The 18,452-nt window shown below is 41.7% G+C and overlaps 1 protein-coding gene across 4 annotated transcripts in view; it reads left to right on the top strand.

Moving 5' to 3' along the window:
• Positions 1-14,913, top strand: part of DISP1 (dispatched RND transporter family member 1) — a 211,266-nt gene extending 196,353 nt beyond the window's left edge. For all 4 annotated transcript variants that reach the window (XM_060091391.1, XM_060091392.1, XM_060091394.1 and 1 more), the window contains exons 4-8: positions 231-354; positions 1,166-1,293; positions 1,640-1,737; positions 3,683-3,780; positions 11,283-14,913. In XM_060091391.1, the coding sequence (XP_059947374.1) occupies positions 231-354; positions 1,166-1,293; positions 1,640-1,737; positions 3,683-3,780; positions 11,283-14,894 (4,060 nt within the window). In that variant the 3' untranslated portion in view covers positions 14,895-14,913. The remainder of the gene's footprint in view (positions 1-230; positions 355-1,165; positions 1,294-1,639; positions 1,738-3,682; positions 3,781-11,282) is intronic.
• The last annotated feature ends 3,539 nt before the right edge of the window (positions 14,914-18,452 follow it).

Here is an 18,452-nt window from a genome sequence, read left to right as displayed (position 1 = left end):
CTGTGGCATCTGACCACTGCTACTTTATCACAAAAAAATGAGAGGACAGTGATCTTCCAATTTTCTACTACAATTATGTATAAATGCTTATAATCTCATGAGATCTTTTACGGATAATATCTGTGCTAGGTCTGAAATAGGAAGATTTAACAAATTGCTCTCTTAAGTAGCAAAAAAACCTTTACTCTTCTTCTAAAGGCTTTCTTTGTGATCTCTCTCTGCTTTTGTAGTTATGCAGCCCTGATAGCAGACTGGCCTGTGGTTGTCTTGGGCATGTGCACTGTGTTCATCGTGGTCTGTGCCTTGGTCGGAGTATTAGTGCCAGAGCTTCCTGATTTCTCCGATCCGTTGCTGGTAAGGAGAATTGAGCCAGTAGAATCTGTTTATTGTCTTTAGCCCTCAATCATCTCAAAAGATTAAGTATATTAAGACATGTTGCATTATGTTATTTAGTATCCCATCTCTTTTAAAAACCTTCTCAATCTATCAGTAAGTATACAATCCTCTTTCTGAAAAGTAGAGACATGTCTGTATTCTCAGGTTCTTAAAAGGGGTCAGGTAACTTGCTCACCATCAAAAAGCTGGAAATTGGCTTCTTAGTCTCCATGTTTATACTAAAAAGCAGAAAACTGGGGAATCTGCAGACTGTAAAAACGTCTTCAAAAAGTCTTGAAGACTGTCACCTTTTTTCCCAAAGACGTTAAAGGAATTTCAGTATTACTGAGAGATAGCAGGGTCTGTTTTTAAGTAAATGTCCCTCAGAAGTGGAATAGTGAGGAAAGTATGAGCAAGGATAATGATAAACTCTTTGTAAAACACTGTTGCACGCATAACACAATTTAATTTGACCATGATTTTTTATAACATAAAAATAAATGCCAGGTATGAATTTGGAAGAGAAGCTTCAGATAAGTATTTTTTTTTCCTCTTTCCTGAGACATGTAACATACCAAAGAATCAAACTGTTTGTCACAGTAAATAGGTGATCATTATTATGTCAAGTCATCTTGTCTTAATGCAGTTCGCCTCTGGAGTAGCTGTGAGGAACATGTATATTTTCTGTTGAAAGCTATACATCACCTTGACATTGCCTTCCCAAGCTGTTATAACTATACTTAGCCTGAAATGAAGTACACTAATGGGAATTTGTAATATTTTGCCTTAGGGTTTTGAACCAAGAGGGACTGCAATAGGCCAGAGACTGGTCACATGGAATAACATGGTGAAAAATACAGGATACAAAGCAACATTAGCAAATTATCCCTTTAAATATGCAGATGAACAAGCCAAAAGGTAATCATTTATTAACTTTTAGACAAACCACTGCTAACGAATTCCAGTTTTAAACATTGCCTGAGCAAAAAGATTACATCTAAAATATGTGGCTCAAAATCTTTGCCACTGAATTTGTTGAAATTGTCATTGTCTTTTAAGATTTTGTTGTATATTAGTGAGGGTTTGGGGTTTTTCTTCCTTTTTCAGAAGTGAGAAAATTAATGTTGGTTGCTTATGTTCATCCTTCCCACTTAATATCAAGCGCTTCCTAGGTCATGACTTTGAGGTTATATTGTTACCAGTAGGCTTCTCAGCCTTGAAATAGTGAGGACTTGATTGAAGATCAAACTGTGTTCCATTTCAGCCATCGGGATGATAGATGGTCAGATGATCATTATGAAAGAGAGAAAAGAGAAGTTGACTGGAACTTCCACAAGGACAGCTTTTTCTGTGACGTTCCAAGTGAGTGGCATCGTAGATGACAAACCTTTCAGAGTTTCCTGGGATTGAACATGATTGATAACCTAGACTGTCAAGATTAGGTGGCTGGTCACACAGCCTCACTGTTTCTATCGTGCTTAGAGGGGTTTAGCTTAATTAACTTGTAATTTTACTTCTCTAGCTCAGTCAACCACTAATCTGAATTTATTTACCTAAAATTAAAAATTAATGAGAGATGATTGAGTTATATTCAGTTTTAAGAAAGATATAAATCTAATAAAATTCTTGACCTTGCCCCAAATCTCAATGCATTTAAAAAATTCCTTGTACATTTTTTGGATTGAATCCTGACATAGTCTACAGTATTATCAAAAATGTATAACTAAATTGTTGATTCATTCAAAAAACCTATATTAATAGCCTTCTTGTGCCAGCCTTGTCATTAGACATTACAGGTAGCGAGATGAACAAAATAAAGTCCAGAGGTCCAAAGCTTGAATGCCTCAGGGACCTAGCTCATATATGAGTGAGAAAACTGAGCTGGGTTAAGAATGCAGGAAGTGATGGTGATTGAGGAGAAGGCAGCAGAATGTGGCCTTGAAAAAACTGAGGGCCCAAAGATTGTAAGAAATTCCCGGAGGCCAGGAATCCAGATTTCATTGTGGAATCACCAGATCTCTAAATGTTGGCAGCAAATTCACTAAATAAAATTCGCTGTAGCCTAGAGTCAGCCTGGTCTCTGTGCAGCTGCCAGGAAGGAGGAGTTCATGGCCTCAAGGAAACATGTGTCAGTTTGAAAGTCATTGATTAGCCCTCATGGTTACAGATGAGGAATTGCAATAACTCCAGTTTCTGATTAAGTGAATATTAACATTGAAGCTCTTCTGGTTTCAGCTTTTTGTTGTTGTTGTTGTTGAAAATCCTTCTAAAATATGTTTTTTCCCTATCTTCTTTTATTTGTCTTGAAGACAAGAGTTTACTAAAGAAAACTTTGTGACCATGAAGTTTTTCATGTAATAAAGCTTTATTCATAAATTTGCAAATTGATTTTCTTTGTCAGCACCATTAGGCATTTTAGATCATATAAAACGAATCTACTCTGTTTCAGTTGGTTCATATTAACTTTTTTAATGGCTAAGGAAGCAGAAACAATACTTACTGAGCACCCATTTTTCAGTACCTCATTTAATTCTCACACCTATTTGGGAAAGTGTTGCTGTCTTTATTTTACAGATGAGGAACCAAACCGAGGCTCAGAAAAGTTGTTAGTTGCCTAAGATCATCCAGCTAGTAGATGACAGAACCTGGTTACACCCAGTTCTAACTCTGAAGACCATGCTCTTTCCAGGATATCACACAACCTCCCTTATTCAGAAATATATTTTGTATTAGTATAATTTTCAAAATGTTTTTTCTAGAACTCTGAACACTCAACCAGAATGAGGAGTATGTCTGTGATCCTGGCCAGCGTTCTGTGTTTAGTTGACTGTTTTTAGTGCTTTTAAGCTGATCACTTGCCATCTTTGCTCTCTAGTTAGCTGCCAAAGAGAACATCCTTATAATCCATTCCTGATATTCCCTGGTGCATCATTCTTTGATTTTATATACCATTGGGGTAATGGGTTGTGAAATTAAGAGGGAGGCATTCCGTTGATTTTCTGCTGAAAGTTCTTATGGATTGCTCTTCCTAATTACAGTCTGATCAGAACTAGATATGTTACATAACTACTATGATTTTTAAGATATAGTGAGTAGACAAAGGCTTTGAGCTAAAGCAATATTATAGTGTTACTCTTTAAAATTTTTTTACATTTTTCTCCTGGAGTTTAATGAAAGACAGGATTCCCTACTGCTAATGAATTGCCCAGGAGGTTTCCCAGTTTGAATTATTTCTGAACGCTGAGTCTTCTGAAATAAATGAATAATTTATAAACCTTTTTCTTTTTTTTTTTTCTCCTATCACCAGGTGACCGATATTCCAGAGTAGTATTTACTTCAGCTGGAGGGGAGACATTGTGGAATTTACCTGCAATTAAATCAATGTGCAATGTAGATAATTCAAGGGTATGTAAAGTAAAACTGAAATATGTCTAGCACAAATAAGGTTATACTTTTGAAACTCCTTTTACTGCTGACCCTGGTGCCTGATCAGATGAAAGCACTCAAGTGGCTTACCTACCGAGGAGTAAACACCAGCAGAGTGGCTTCGCATTCTTTCGGATCCCAGGATCAAAGTGTCTCTGCTTCCCCACCTTTAAAACAAACCATCTTCCTTAATAAAGAACTCTTTTTCTTTCCCACTCATGTTCTTTGTCCATGATAGTCTTTTGTATTATTTCACAGCTTATTTCCTTTCAGGATAATAGTTAAGCCTTTTTTTTTCTTCTTTTGTTGTATTTTCTCTTCCTAATCTAGTTTCATTGTTCACTCCATTTTCCCCCTGAGGCGATTATCAGCATCTTAATTATGAGATGAAATGCTCACCTTTCTGGCAATCAGTGGGTCATTTGGGCCGATGACCTCAAAGGAAAATTTAGGGCACAGGCTAGGAAAGGGGACATCAAAGGGCATAAATACAGTATCTATGGAAATGGCCAAAGTAATCCAATCCAGATTGCTCTGAACTCTAAACACCTTGCTGCATTACAAGACAGAAAGATGCATGAAGACAGCACCAGAAAGTGTTAAGTCACCTACTGAGCTTGGAAGAGCTGTCAATTTCATGTGTTCAGAGGTAGTTTCTCCAAGTAGAAGCTGCTGTCTGATGTCACTAATGGCCTTGCCCAAGCACAGTAACCAGGTAGAAAAGGAACTCGTGTTCTTAGCATAATTCGAAAACGTAAAATCACTGGTCAGTTGAAAATCTAATCACATGCCCTGCTAAGAGCTAGACTGACAATCCAGTGCAATGACCTGTTCTGTCAACAGGATTTCTTAATGGAACAGGAGGTAGAAAGGACTCTTTGAGATAACCCACAGACCAGCATCTCATTGTGCTGATATAAGTACCTTCTGAGAACTGAGTGGCTTACCCAGGTCACCTAGTTGTTTGGTCCCAGATCTCCTGACTTTATTCTTCATTCTGAAAGTCTCTTTATATATTTTGAAAATAACTTTTGCATTGATTAGGATATCGGGATTTTCTGTGAGTGACATCTTGTCTCTGTGCAGCTCCAAATAGACCAAAGTCACAAACTATCTATAAACAACCCAAAGTTTCTTCATCAGTGGTCAATTTTTATTTGTCATATTTTCTTCTGTTCTGCAGCTATCAGTAGGTTATTTAGAAGCTATGAACACACTTGTTGTTGTGGGTTACAACCCTTCTCATATAGAAGGTTAACTCTAAAGTAGCATATATGTACAGCACTTGCTATGTGCAAGGCTTTATGCTGGGTACTCTACTTCTCTCACAATGGACCTGTGACCTTGGAATAACACCATTTCTTTTTATTGGAGTAAAACTGATTTACAATGTTGTGTTAGTTTCTGCTGTACAATGAAGTGAATCAGCTATATGTGTACATGTATCCCCTCCCTCTTGGACCTCCCTCCCCCTCTCCCCCACCATCTAGGTCATCACAGAGCACCAAGCTGAGCTCCCGGTGCTACACAGTAGGTTCCCACTAGTTATCTGTTTTACACATGGTAGTGTATTTATGTCAAACCTAATCTCCCAGTTCATCCCACCCTCCCCTTCCCCTTCTGTGTCCACATGTCCATTCTCTACATCTACATCTCTATTTCTGCCCTACAAAAGGTTCATCTGTACCATTTTTCTAGATTCCACATATATGCGTTAATATACATTTTAACAGATGAGCAGTTAAGTTTAGAGAAGTTAAGCGAGTCTGGTTACTTTATAATCACACCTTGGATGAGAACAGTTCATTAACTTCTATGCCTCTTAGATCTCGCTAGTCTACCCTTGCAGTTAATCTTGAGACCTTCCCTCCCTGGAAGACACTAGAGTGATTGAATTCACTCAGTTGATTAAAGCTGATGTTTATTGAGTGTTGTTAATATTTGTCAGGAAGTGTTCCAAACACTTTATTGAATTATTTCATTTAATCCTCATGACAGTGTTAGGAATGAAGCGCTATTATTTCGCCTATTTTATAGATGAGAAAAGTTCACGCAGGTGGCAAGTGGCAGATGCAGGATTTCAACCCAGCCAAGTCTAATTCCAGCGTCTGTGCCTTTACCCACTATTCTTTCTGCTTCCATAATGCAGATTACCACTCCCCCTATTTGTGTTTTGCCTTGTTTGACTTGTATATACCATTTCCCACTCAACTGAACCTCAAAGAATCATCATGGCCTAGAATAAGTATACTTTTTAAAAAGATCCAGCAATTTATTCTATGAATACATCTTAGACTCTTATGGACTCAAAAGCCAGTAAGCAGTACTGTGCCATTATAGCTTTCATAAGTGAAAACAGTATATTATTTTATATATATTTCAGATGATAAAAATCAGCATCAACAGGTAGCTTACAAAAAGGTATACAGAAAGGATAAGATAAAGAAATTGAATGAATTACATGAAGGGACAATAATGGGAGGAAAATAATAAAGCTAAGGATGAGATTGAACACAGAATAATGCATACCCCACAATTCTGTATATTTGAGCGGTGGTGAGCTTCAAACTTGTCTCTAACCTCCCTGGCAGCCAGAGCAAAAAGGAATTCATGATCAGAGACAAAAGTCACTTAAGTAGAGTAACAAATGTGTTTTTCAAAAGAAGCCCATCTTTTCCTCACACTAAGACAGGAAAAGATTGTTCCCATAGGCTTCATAGAAGAAGTGTGATTTTGTGAAGAAAGTTCTTAGCAGGTTTACGAGAGGTACAGTATTGATTCTTAGTTGGTTTGTAAACCATATCTCTAGGTTGGTAGCAGGAAAACATTATAGCAGAAGCATTTCTACAGGGATAAAGCAATGAAAGCTAAATACGGAGTTTCTAATGGTTTGGCTTGATGCATCTGCAAAATTTAGACTATCGAAAAGAATAGATATCTGCTTGTCTGAGGTTTTTTTCCTACTGGGCTCATAATAAGGATTGGATAGCTGTGAGTTCAAGTCTGTAATCCCTGGCAAGAGCATAACAATTTGTGATCCTCTTGTGAAAATTTGAGGAACAGACCCAAGACACGTGCATCTGAATTGGTCAAGCCAATTGTAGATCCACACCAATAAATGAATAAACAGAATCAAGGTCCCCAAATACTACCTCAAGGAGCATGGTTGTAATTTTAACTTTTTAAATTAAATACTTTTTTGCCAGTTGCAAATGCCCTTGGATTCTAGTCTCAAACTCTGCTATGAACCCAGAATAACATATGTTTCTCATAGAGATAATGTATTCAGTGATATCTTAAATAATAACTGTTGGGTCAACAGTTCAGATTTCAGATTATTACTGTACTTTTTTGAGTCTCCCAGCTCAATACCCTTTGAGGATTTTTATTTGTTATGGCGGTTTGAGCAAAATGTGTCCTGAGGCTACTTGGCAGTCTTTCCCTTTCTTCCCCCCCCTCAAATCCTAGCTATTGTACCTAACCACTTGGTTATTAACAACTATCAAGTAGAATGGGACACACACCAAATGGTACAGAGCAGAAGAGCTTAATTGTTGGTGGGTTGACTCCAGAAAACATCTGGTAATCAGTGTAATGTCACGAGACCAGGTCTTTCAGTGGCCCCCTGCCTGTGCTGATAATACGTTGAGTTCAAATTCCAGATCCCATTTAAATTACATGCCACTTATAGTTCAGATGGGCTCTGGTTTCCAGAGTGAAGAGCTTCTGTTTCTGATGCTCGTCTACCTCCTCACAGAAATGCTTGGGATTTTTTTTTGACTCTTTCAAAAGGAGCCTCAGTTGACTCCCCTGATCTTCTTCATTACTTTTTTCTGCACTTTGACATTCCTACAGGACACACTGGCAGAGAGTCGTTAGTAACAAAGAAGTGTGTGTGTCTCTAATCTTGACTCTGTTGGAAGCCCTTTACCCTATTTCTTAGTCTTTGCATAGTGTAGATGTTGGAGCTCCGAGGAATCAGCTTGTAGAAGGGATTTGAAATCTGGTGCCTAAGACCCATTTTACTTGGGTAGCTTTTGTGGACAGCTGGAATGCCCCCCTCACACACTTAGAGGACCCCAGAAATGTGTTTCCTGGTGCTTGTTTTAAAGAGAGCTGTGGAGCCCTTGCTTCTTCCTCTCTAGGCCCCCTTCAACTTTCAATACATGAGGAACTTGGTCACGTGGGGAAGGAGTGTCTAGCAGTTGAATGAACCTGGTATTAAGGGCTTAATTTTCTTCTCTTTATTCTTTCCTTAGCTTCTTAACATATCTCCAACTTGGCCATTGGTTTTGAAAGTTAAGGGATCATTTAAAACTCTGCTGGTTTCTTCTTTTTCTCTCCTCTTCCTTTACTCTTATTTGAAGCCAACTCCACCCCTGCTACTATCTAACTAGGGAAGTGTGCAAAGACGTGTTAGCACCACGTAAGCAAAATGATCCCTAAAAATCCCGTTTGTGAATACCTAGAATGAAAAGGGCTTTCCTCATGAGACTTGCAAGAAATTGCTCTCATTAACTCCATCCTTATTTTTATAAACTTCAAAGATTTCAAAATCATTCCTGTCAATCCCTTTCCCAAGAATATGGCAAAGGTGCCGCTGCCTTCTGCATAAAGATGCACCTGCTTGCCAAGCTCTTGAAGCCCCACAATATAAAATAGGACTCTGTGTTATCTCAGTCCCAGATGACTAAGTTGTGCCGTTATCCCATCTCACTTACAGACTTTGGCACTCTGTCCACAGGTTCACATAGACCCTTACACATAATAAGCTGTTTCTCGTGTTGAATTGTAACGGTTTGTTTTCTTGTCTGATTTCCCTGCCTCACTGTGAGCCACTTGAGGGCAGGACCACTTTGCCTTATTTGTCTTGATAGGTGCTCAATAAATATTTCTCCTTTTGGATGGATGGATGGATGGATGGATGGGGACATACTCCCTGAAAGCCTAGACAATCCTTGAGCTCCATTCCTTTAGATTCAGGGCACTGGCATCCAACTCAGGATAAATGTCTTCTCTCTGTCCTTATTTCTTACCCTGTAAAAGAGTCCTCAAAAACTGTTTTCCAAAGGTTGTACATCAGCCATCACCTTTGAATGTGAGGACTGGCCCTCCAGAGGCTCATTAGCTTTTTTTTTTTTTTTTTTTTTTTTTTTTTTGCGGTACGCGGGCCTCTCACTGCTGTGGCCTCTCCCGTTGCAGAGCACAGGCTCCGGACGCGCAGGCTCAGCGGCCATGGCTCACGGGCCCAGCCGCTCCACGGCATGTGGGATCTTCCCGGACCGGGGCACGAACCCGTGTCCCCGGACTCTCAACCACTGCGCCACCAGGGAAGCCCTAGCATTTATTTTTGATAGCAGCCATCAAAGTAGTATTTGGTCTGTGTTTGTCATGTCCAACTTTTTAATCTTTGGTCAGATACACACATAAAAATCCCCTGCAATTCTTTGAAAGGGTTATTCAAGGACAATTCTGTGCTTTCGTTTCCAGTTTTAGCTGGCAACCCTGTTTCCTTTATCTTTGGCTTTTGGTTATATGGTCCTTCTAGCTGATAGTGGGTTTCGTAATGGATACAGTTCATTTTCTTCCATCTGAAAACTGTCAGACATTGGGGTTGTGTTACCTTTCTTTCAGTTCACCAGGCTGACCCCGGGGACTTGCCTGTTATTTCTTTGTGGGGTAAACCTAGTTATCTGAGAGATGCTATTCCAGGGTTTCCTGTTATTTATTAGGTGGTTCCGTTTCCCCTGAGTTAGCACATGTGAATATTTTAACCTAGAAACAATTCAATATTAATTATCCTATTTTATGAAATGTCAAGTAATTATCGCTCTTTAAAAATGAGCTTAAAAATTAAAACTTTGTTAAAATCAACATTGTTTTAGTACACTTGTATAACACTTTGACTCATTTTTCTTTACCCCCAATAGAGTATCTTAAAAAAAAAAAAAACCACCCAACTTTTTATTATGGAAAATTTCAAACAGAGGCAAAAGTAGAATAGTAGAATGAATCCCTATGTGCAGGTTACCCAACTTCAGCAATTCACAATACGTGGCCAATCTCCTTTCATCTACACCTTGCCCCTGCAGAACAAGTCCCAGTAAACTGTCTTCATAGCCAAGTTACAAGTAACTTGGTTCTTGGATAAGTCTAAGTTCTAAAGAGGTGAATTGTGCCAACTTCTACTTTGAGAAAATATTTCAACACATGATTGATAAAGCCTACTTTAATAAAAGGGAAAGGGTGGTTTTAATCTTATTAGAAAAAATAATACTCATGCCCTTCTTGAACTTTGGAGTTTCTTCCCTGGAACAACCTTTGGTAAATAGAGATGAGGGAAAGTGATAGGAGTGGGTCGTCTTTATCCCTGGCACTTCCGGAGAAGTCTCTGGACAGGCTCAAGAGCAGGGGGATATTTCTTATTCTCACCCTCAGGGAAGAGGGGCCATTTGTAATTTATAGATTTTTAAGATGATGGGATTATGCAGGCTTCACTCTAATCTTAGCAATGCCAGCTTTGACATTGGAACAAATTTCAATTTTCTATAACAAGAAGAGCCGTAAGGAGGAAAGCCTTCTCCAGGAATAGTGTTCTAAATGAAATACTATCCACGTTAAATCCAGAATTGTTAATACTTAGTAATATGCAGCAGACCCCTGTTTATCAAAACAGAAAGTTCCCCAAAAGGGGGAGTTAGCCAACTTGAATAAACTTTGAAAGATGTGGAAGAAATAATTAAATTCCTACTGAAGTATTTTATTACTTTTATATGTTTTTTTAAAATCATATATATATGTGTATATATATATACACACACATATAATTTTAATTTAGAAACATTTCCCCCCCCCTACTCATATATCAGGAAACAATTTTATTCCAGATTTTTCGTGCGTCTTTGGCATCACTGCTTCTGATATTACCAGAATCACTTTTTTGAGTCTGACAGTTATCTAGAGACTATCATCTTTGCCTCCAAGTTGATTGAAATATAGTACCTTTGTCACCAAAAATTTCACGCTGATTACCAGAAATTTTAGGCAAAGCCACAAGTTCGTTTTATATATCAATTGGGCAATTGTTCTCTTAATTAATCCCATAGGTATACATACATAAGCTTCACAGCCTATCCATTTTATTGCTTTTTAAAGTGACTTTGAAAAGGCTTGTTTACTAAAGAGGTGTTAATTTTACCTCCTTTTTGAAACCAAACTGGCATTGATTGAAATTGTTTCACACTTGTATGTCATCCCCAAATAGGAGTTTGTTGTTCAAAATGAAGTAACCTAGGGAGCCTTCTGCAGCAGAAGAGAGCAGATCTGGGGGGAAGACTCACCTTGTGTTCAAACCGATACCTAATTCAGAGGATGATTCTATAACTTCTGTAACTTTCCTGTCCCTCAAGGCCACCGTCATTCAGACCTTTCTGTGAACTGATTTTAAACGTCAGTTCTTCCGCGTGTCTCTGTCTCTGCAGATCAGATCTCATCCCCAGTTTGGTGATCTCTGCCAGAGGACCACGGCCGCTTCCTGCTGCCCCAGCTGGACGCTGGGGAACTACATCGCTATTCTGAACAACAGATCATCCTGCCAGAAAATCGTCGAGCGAGACGTTTCTCATACCTTGAAGCTACTTCGGACCTGCGCCAAACACTACCAGAACGGCACCCTGGAGCCGGACTGCTGGGACATGGCGGCCCGGAGGAAGGACCAGCTCAAGTGCACCAACGTGCCACGGAAATGTACCAAGTACAATGCTGTGTACCAGATCCTCCACTACTTGGTGGACAAAGACTTTATGGCCCCAAAGACAGCCGACTACACACCCGCTTTAAAGTACAGCATGCTCTTCTCGCCCACAGAGAAAGGGGAGAGCATGATGAACATTTACTTGGACAACTTCGAAAACTGGAACGCTTCCGACGGCGTCACCACCATCACCGGGATTGAGTTTGGGATCAAACACAGTTTGTTTCAGGATTATCTTCTGATGGATACTGTGTATCCTGCCATCGCCATCGTGATCGTCCTCTCAGTCATGTGTGTCTACACCAAGTCCATGTTTATCACTCTGATGACTATGTTTGCCATCATCAGTTCCTTGATTGTGTCCTATTTTCTCTACCGCGTGGTGTTTAACTTTGAATTTTTCCCTTTTATGAACCTCACTGCACTCATTATTTTGGTGGGCATTGGGGCGGATGATGCTTTTGTCCTGTGTGATGTCTGGAACTACACCAAATTTGACAAGCCTCACGCGGAAACCTCAGAGACGGTGAGCATCACGCTGCAACACGCCGCCCTCTCCATGTTCGTCACCAGTTTTACCACGGCGGCTGCCTTTTACGCTAACTACGTGAGCAATATCACAGCCATCCGATGCTTTGGGGTCTACGCGGGGACAGCTATACTGGTGAATTATGTTTTGATGGTCACATGGCTTCCAGCCGTGGTTGTCCTGCACGAGCGGTATCTTCTCAATATCTTCAGCTGCTTCAAGAAGCCCCAGCAGCAAATATACGATAACAAAAGCTGCTGGACAGCGGCCTCTCAGAAGTGCCACAAAGTCCTTTTTGCCATTTCGGAAGCGTCTCGAATTTTTTTTGAAAAAGTATTGCCATGCATCGTCATTAAGTTTCGCTACCTATGGCTGGTCTGGTTCCTGGCCTTAACTGTGGGCGGGGCCTACATCGTCTGCATAAACCCAAAGATGAAGCTGCCCTCTTTGGAGCTGTCCGAGTTCCAGGTGTTCAGGTCGTCACACCCTTTTGAACGTTACGACGCCGAGTACAAAAAGCTTTTCATGTTCGAGCGCGTCCACCACGGAGAGGAGCTCCACATGCCCATCACGGTCATCTGGGGTGTGTCCCCAGAAGACAATGGCAACCCCCTAAACCCTAAGAGCAAAGGGAAGCTGACCTTAGACGGTGGCTTTAACATCGCCAGCCCAGCTTCCCAGGTCTGGATTTTGCAGTTCTGTCAAAAACTGAGAAATCAGACATTCTTTCACCAGACTGATGAACAGGACTTCACCAGCTGCTTCATTGAGACCTTCAAGCAGTGGATGGAAAACCAGGACTGCGATGAGCCTACCCTGTACCCGTGCTGCAGCCACTGGAGCTTCCCCTATAAGCAAGAGATTTTCGAACTGTGCATCAAGAGAGCCATCATGGAGCTGGAGAGGAGTACGGGCTACCATTTGGATAGCAAAACCCCAGGGCCGAGGTTTGATATCAATGATACCATCAGGGCAGTCGTGCTAGAGTTCCAAAGCACCTACCTCTTCACACTGGCTTATGAAAAGATGCATCAGTTTTATAAAGAGGTGGACTTGTGGATTTCCAACGAGCTGAGTTCTGCCCCCGAGGGTCTCAGCCACGGCTGGTTTGTCAGCAATCTGGAGTTCTATGACCTCCAGGACAGCCTCTCTGATGGCACCCTCATCGCCATGGGGCTCTCCGTGGCCGTGGCCTTTAGTGTGATGCTGCTTACAACTTGGAACATCATCATAAGCCTTTATGCCATCATTTCGATCGCCGGAACTATATTTGTCACCGTTGGTTCTCTCGTCCTGCTGGGCTGGGAGCTAAACGTCTTGGAGTCGGTCACTATTTCGGTTGCAGTCGGCCTGTCTGTAGACTTTGCCGTCCATTATGGGGTTGCTTACCGCTTGGCCCCGGATACCGACCGAGAAGGGAAGGTGATCTTCTCTCTGAGTCGCATGGGCTCTGCCATTGCCATGGCCGCACTCACCACCTTCGTGGCTGGGGCCATGATGATGCCCTCCACGGTTCTGGCTTACACCCAGCTGGGCACCTTCATGATGCTCATCATGTGTATCAGCTGGGCTTTCGCCACCTTCTTTTTTCAGTGCATGTGCCGGTGCCTTGGGCCGCAGGGTACCTGTGGTCAGATTCCTTTACCTAAAAAACTCCAATGCAGTGCCTTCTCCCACACCTTGTCGACAAGTCCTAGTGACAAGGGACAAAGCAAGACACACACCGTGAATGCTTATCATTTAGATCCCAGGGCCCAAAAAGCTGAAATGGAGCATGAGTTTTACGAATTAGAACCTCTGGCAGCCCACAGCTGTATGGCCTCTGAGAAGACCACTTACGAAGAGACCCACATCTGCTCTGAACTTTTCAACAGCCAGGCAAAAAAGTTAGGGATGCCTGTACACACAGCTTACAACAGCGAACTCAACCAAAGCACCAAAAATGAAGCCAGCTCTGCCTTGTTGCAGCCCTCTCTTGAACAGCACACCATGTGTCACTTCTTCTCTCTGAATCAGAGATGTAGCTGCCCAAATGCCTACACACCTTTGAAATATGGCCTGCCATCTTGCCAGCAGATGCGTGACTGCTTGTGCCACCAGTGTGCTCCGACTGCCAGCAGCTTCATGCATGTCCAGAACGGCCTGGCCCCTCTGAAGGCTGCACACCAAGCCCCTGAGGGCTTCGTGCATCCCATCCCACACATCCACCACTGTCCCTGTCTACAGGGCAGAGTGAAACCCCCTGGAATGCAGAATTCTCTGCCCAGGAGTTTTTTCCACCACCCGGGTCAGCACATTCAGGTCCAAGAAAAACTCGGTAAGACCAGCGTACACAGTCTTCAGAGCCTAGAAGAGCATCTTCCAAAGATGGCAGAGCCGTCGTCATTGGTCTGCAGGAGCGCTGGAGCTTCACACAAAGCATGCTGTGCTCCTGAGACACACCAAAGGGGACTCTGTAAAAACAGAGACATCGGGAACGTGGAGGGCAGTGGAGGGGCTGCAAACAAGGACTCCAGTTCAGTGAGTCCAACTGACAAGGCAGAAAGGCAGGTGGAGCCAGGCCTGTCACAGACTGATGTCATCGTAAACTCAGAACACTTCAATCAGAATGAACCCCCATTCATCTTTAACCATTTAACGGGGGAGGCTGGTTATAGGTCCTGCCCAAACAATCCACAAAGTCATGGCAGGATTGTGAGAGTTAAGTGCAGTTCTGTGGACTGTCAAATACCAAACATTGAAGCCAACGTGCCTGCTGTATTAACACACTCGGAACTTTCTGGCGAAAGTTTGTTAATAAAAACACTTTAATAAATATTGTATTAAACCAGTGCCTCAATTGTTCCTTTGAAATGGAAGTAAAATCCAGAAGTTTAGAAAGGGAGTCCAAAAATATAGGAACAAGCATGTTTAACTTTGTCAAAAACCATGAGATATTTTTAGATTCCATATGAACAATCAACAAACGCACTTATCTAATAAGTGTTAGCTATTTGGGATTTTAGATTTTCAAAAAGTACAGTTGTTTTTTTACATTTATACCCAGCTTGAAAAGTTATTGTCTCTCTCCACCCTCTCATAGCAGTGAGTCAGAGATTTAGAGTTTGAATTATCTAGAACTTTCATTTCTCCCTGGCAGTTGTATTTACCTGATACCCTTATTCTGGTGCTTTTGGTTGTCAGTAATAAGGACTTTTGATGACTCAAAACAAACACTGATTTTAAGAGAGCTACTTCAGTTGGGATCCAGTAACTAAACAACATTAAAATTTCTATTTTTGGTGAGGCTTCATTCAGAAATGAATCGCCAAGCATTTAAATAGTGCATTCCACCTGTCTGCACAGGTAGACTTTACATGAAGCCAATGACCCATTTATATCTAAATTGGTGTCTTTTGTCCACATTAGCCAAAATGTACAGTTGTTCCATGGTTACATCTATTCATCCAGGAATCATGAGCACCATCTTGTGTCAGGCGACAGTGACGTTAGTGTCACAGAAGGGAAAGCACAGATGAAGAGAGGTGATTACCTGAAATTATGCTACATTTCTTAAGATAAGTTGCATCTTGACCAAGAGAGCCCCAGGTCAGATGAGCCCCAGCCCCCTGAAGCAGTCAGAATAGAGGAACTTGTTCGATGCAGGTTTGTTTCCATCTTGGCCCCTCAGGGGATGTGTTCAGACGGCTGCTTTCTCCTGGGTTCAAGTGTCTCAGGATGTGCACGGATGATTTTACTGGGCAACTAACACCTGGAAATGCTGAGCCTGCAGCCAGCATCTTAAATGACACTCGTGCGTCTTGTATTAGCTCAAGCTCCAGTCCTTGAGCTGTTGGAGCACACTTTCTGGGTAATTCTTCAGATGACATAGCCTCCTTACAGGGTGTCATCTGATACTGTGTGCATTCCTGCCCCAGACAGGGAGAGTTCCACTGCATTCTTCTTCCTTCCGGGAAGTTTGGTCCTCTGAAGGATATTGGAGGGAATATTTCTAAATACAACATTCTTTCCAAAAGTTATTTTCTAAGGATGGTTTTCCAACTTAGACCTGCGTGTTATTCAGGACCTGAAAAAAGCTGTCAAGAGTTGGAAGGGAGGGCTTCCCTGGTGGTGCAGTGGTTAAGAATCCGCCTGCCAATGCAGGGGACACGGGTTCGAGCCCTGGTGGGGGGAGATCCCACATGCTGCGGAGCAACTAAGCCCGTGCGCCACAACTACTGAGCCTGCGCTCTAGAGCCTGCGAGCCACAACTACTGAAGCCCGCGTGCCTAGAGCCCGAGCTCCGCAACAAGAGAAGCCACTGCAATGAGAAGCCCGCGCACCGCAACGAAGAGTAGCCCCTGCTTGCCGCAACTAGAGAAAGCCGTGCACAGCAACAAACACCCAACGCAGCCAAAAAGAAATAATAATAAATAAAATAAATATTTTTTAAAAAAGAGTTGGAAGGGGTCTTGTGATTCATTGACTCCAACCCACCTGCACCAAACCACATTTCCGTTAAGTAGCTTTCCAGCTTTTGCTTGAATACTTCAGTGACAAGAAACTTAATATCTGACTACCTTGGTTGAACCCAACTCTGTTGTCCTGTAGTTTTTCTACACTGTTCGGTCCTCATTCTGTTCTCTGATGTGAAAACACACATCTTTCATCTCTTTGCCAGATGGCATCCCTAAAGAGATTTGAAAACAGTAATCATGTCCTCCCATAACATCCCCATTTCACTCAACTGTTCTTCTCATGACCAGGTTTTAAGCATTTCAAACATTGACTGAGCAATTATGGTCTCTGGATAAGTAAGGTTATCAAACTCCCTGCCCAAGTGTGGTACCCAAAACAGACTCCAATACAGCACAGGAAGGAGGACCAGCCCCAGGGAGACAGGATGATACTTCTGGTAGTTCACTTAGAGATGGAAATAACTTTTGGCTCAAGCCTTACAGCTAGCTGCCTCTCGTGCAGCTTCAAGGAAACTCAACCCACTAGGTCTCTCCCACACATACTGCTGCTAAGCTGCCTCTTTGGACCAGTTCCTTTGTAACCCTGACTTCGGGATCATATGTGCATCCCTAGTGCACTTAATTCTTTTTTTTTAATGGATTTATTGGAGTCTAATTGCTTTACAGTGGTGTGTTAGTTTCTGCTGTATAACAAAGTGAATCAGCTATATGTATACATGTATCCCCATATCTCCTCCCTCTTGTGTCTCCCTCCCACCCTCCCTACCCCACCCCTCTAGATGGACACAAAGCACCGAGTTGATCTCCTTGTAGTGCACTTAATTCTGTTAGAAAAATCCAAGGAAGAGAAGGGAACACTTGAAAATAGGACTCTCAGTCCCCAGCACTAGATTCTTTGTTTTTCTTCTGAAATGTGTAAACATAAAGTTGGCCAGTGAAAATGTAGTGACCCAAAGTTTTGTGTTTTTTTTTTTTTTATACTGAGCATGGAGAGAGATTGAATTGAAGGGCAAAGGAGAAGCAAACTTCTTTCCAGAGAGTCCAACCTGAAAGACTTTCAGGTGAGCTGTCATTTCATTTAGAAAATAAAAACTGGAGTGAAAGGGACCTAGGAGGAGGAGAGGAGAAGTCCTTTGTCTTCTCCCTTGGGCCTCAGTCCTGTGCTGCTCTTGGCCTGCTCTGCACCTGCTCTGGTTCCAGGATGCCAGGGGGGCCTGTCTTCCCTCCACCCCCACCCCTTCTGCTTAATTACCCTCAACCTTGACTGTGGCCGGAACCTTTCCACATTGATTTCATCTACAGACTTTGGACTTTGAGTTGACTGTGTTTTTCATGCAGGAATTTTCTAGAGAATTTGTTACCTGGGACTAGAAAGCTTTTTTAAAAATATTATTCCTCATTGCTGGGCAGCAAAGGATCACTATTTCTAGCTCTGTTTCACAAAGACATTTCATCCATCGTCCTAGAGGGACTGCAAAGCAGAGAAGAGGCTAAATTGTAGTAGGGGAAAAGAGTCCTTTCACTGTGAAATATTTGTAACTTGAAGGGTATTTGCTTATGAAAAGGATGTTCTTACTCTCTGTTACTGCAGCAGAACACACCTCTGAGGTTCGATTCCGTGTTACCAAGTTTGTTCCTGACTTCTTCCTTGCAAGGTCACTTTTTAAATCCCTACTTGATTGAAAAGTGTAATAGGCCAAGAGCACAAAGTTTTTCACAGAGAAGAGCTGTATTGTTTGAAATAAACTATTCAAACAATTTTGAATAGTTTATTCAAACCTATTTTTTCCCTTTTTTTTCTTGCAAGATAATATACACAGCCTCATCTGTGTAATATTCATTTCTTGCATATAATTGCTATAAAATGCACATCCTCCTAAAACAACGTCCTTTAAAGTTTGCTAAGCTGTTA

The sequence above is a fragment of the Mesoplodon densirostris genome, chromosome 2, assembly GCF_025265405.1.
Source record: "Mesoplodon densirostris isolate mMesDen1 chromosome 2, mMesDen1 primary haplotype, whole genome shotgun sequence".
Lineage (NCBI taxonomy): Eukaryota > Metazoa > Chordata > Mammalia > Artiodactyla > Ziphiidae > Mesoplodon > Mesoplodon densirostris.
This window is presented reverse-complemented; position numbering and strand designations above follow the sequence as displayed.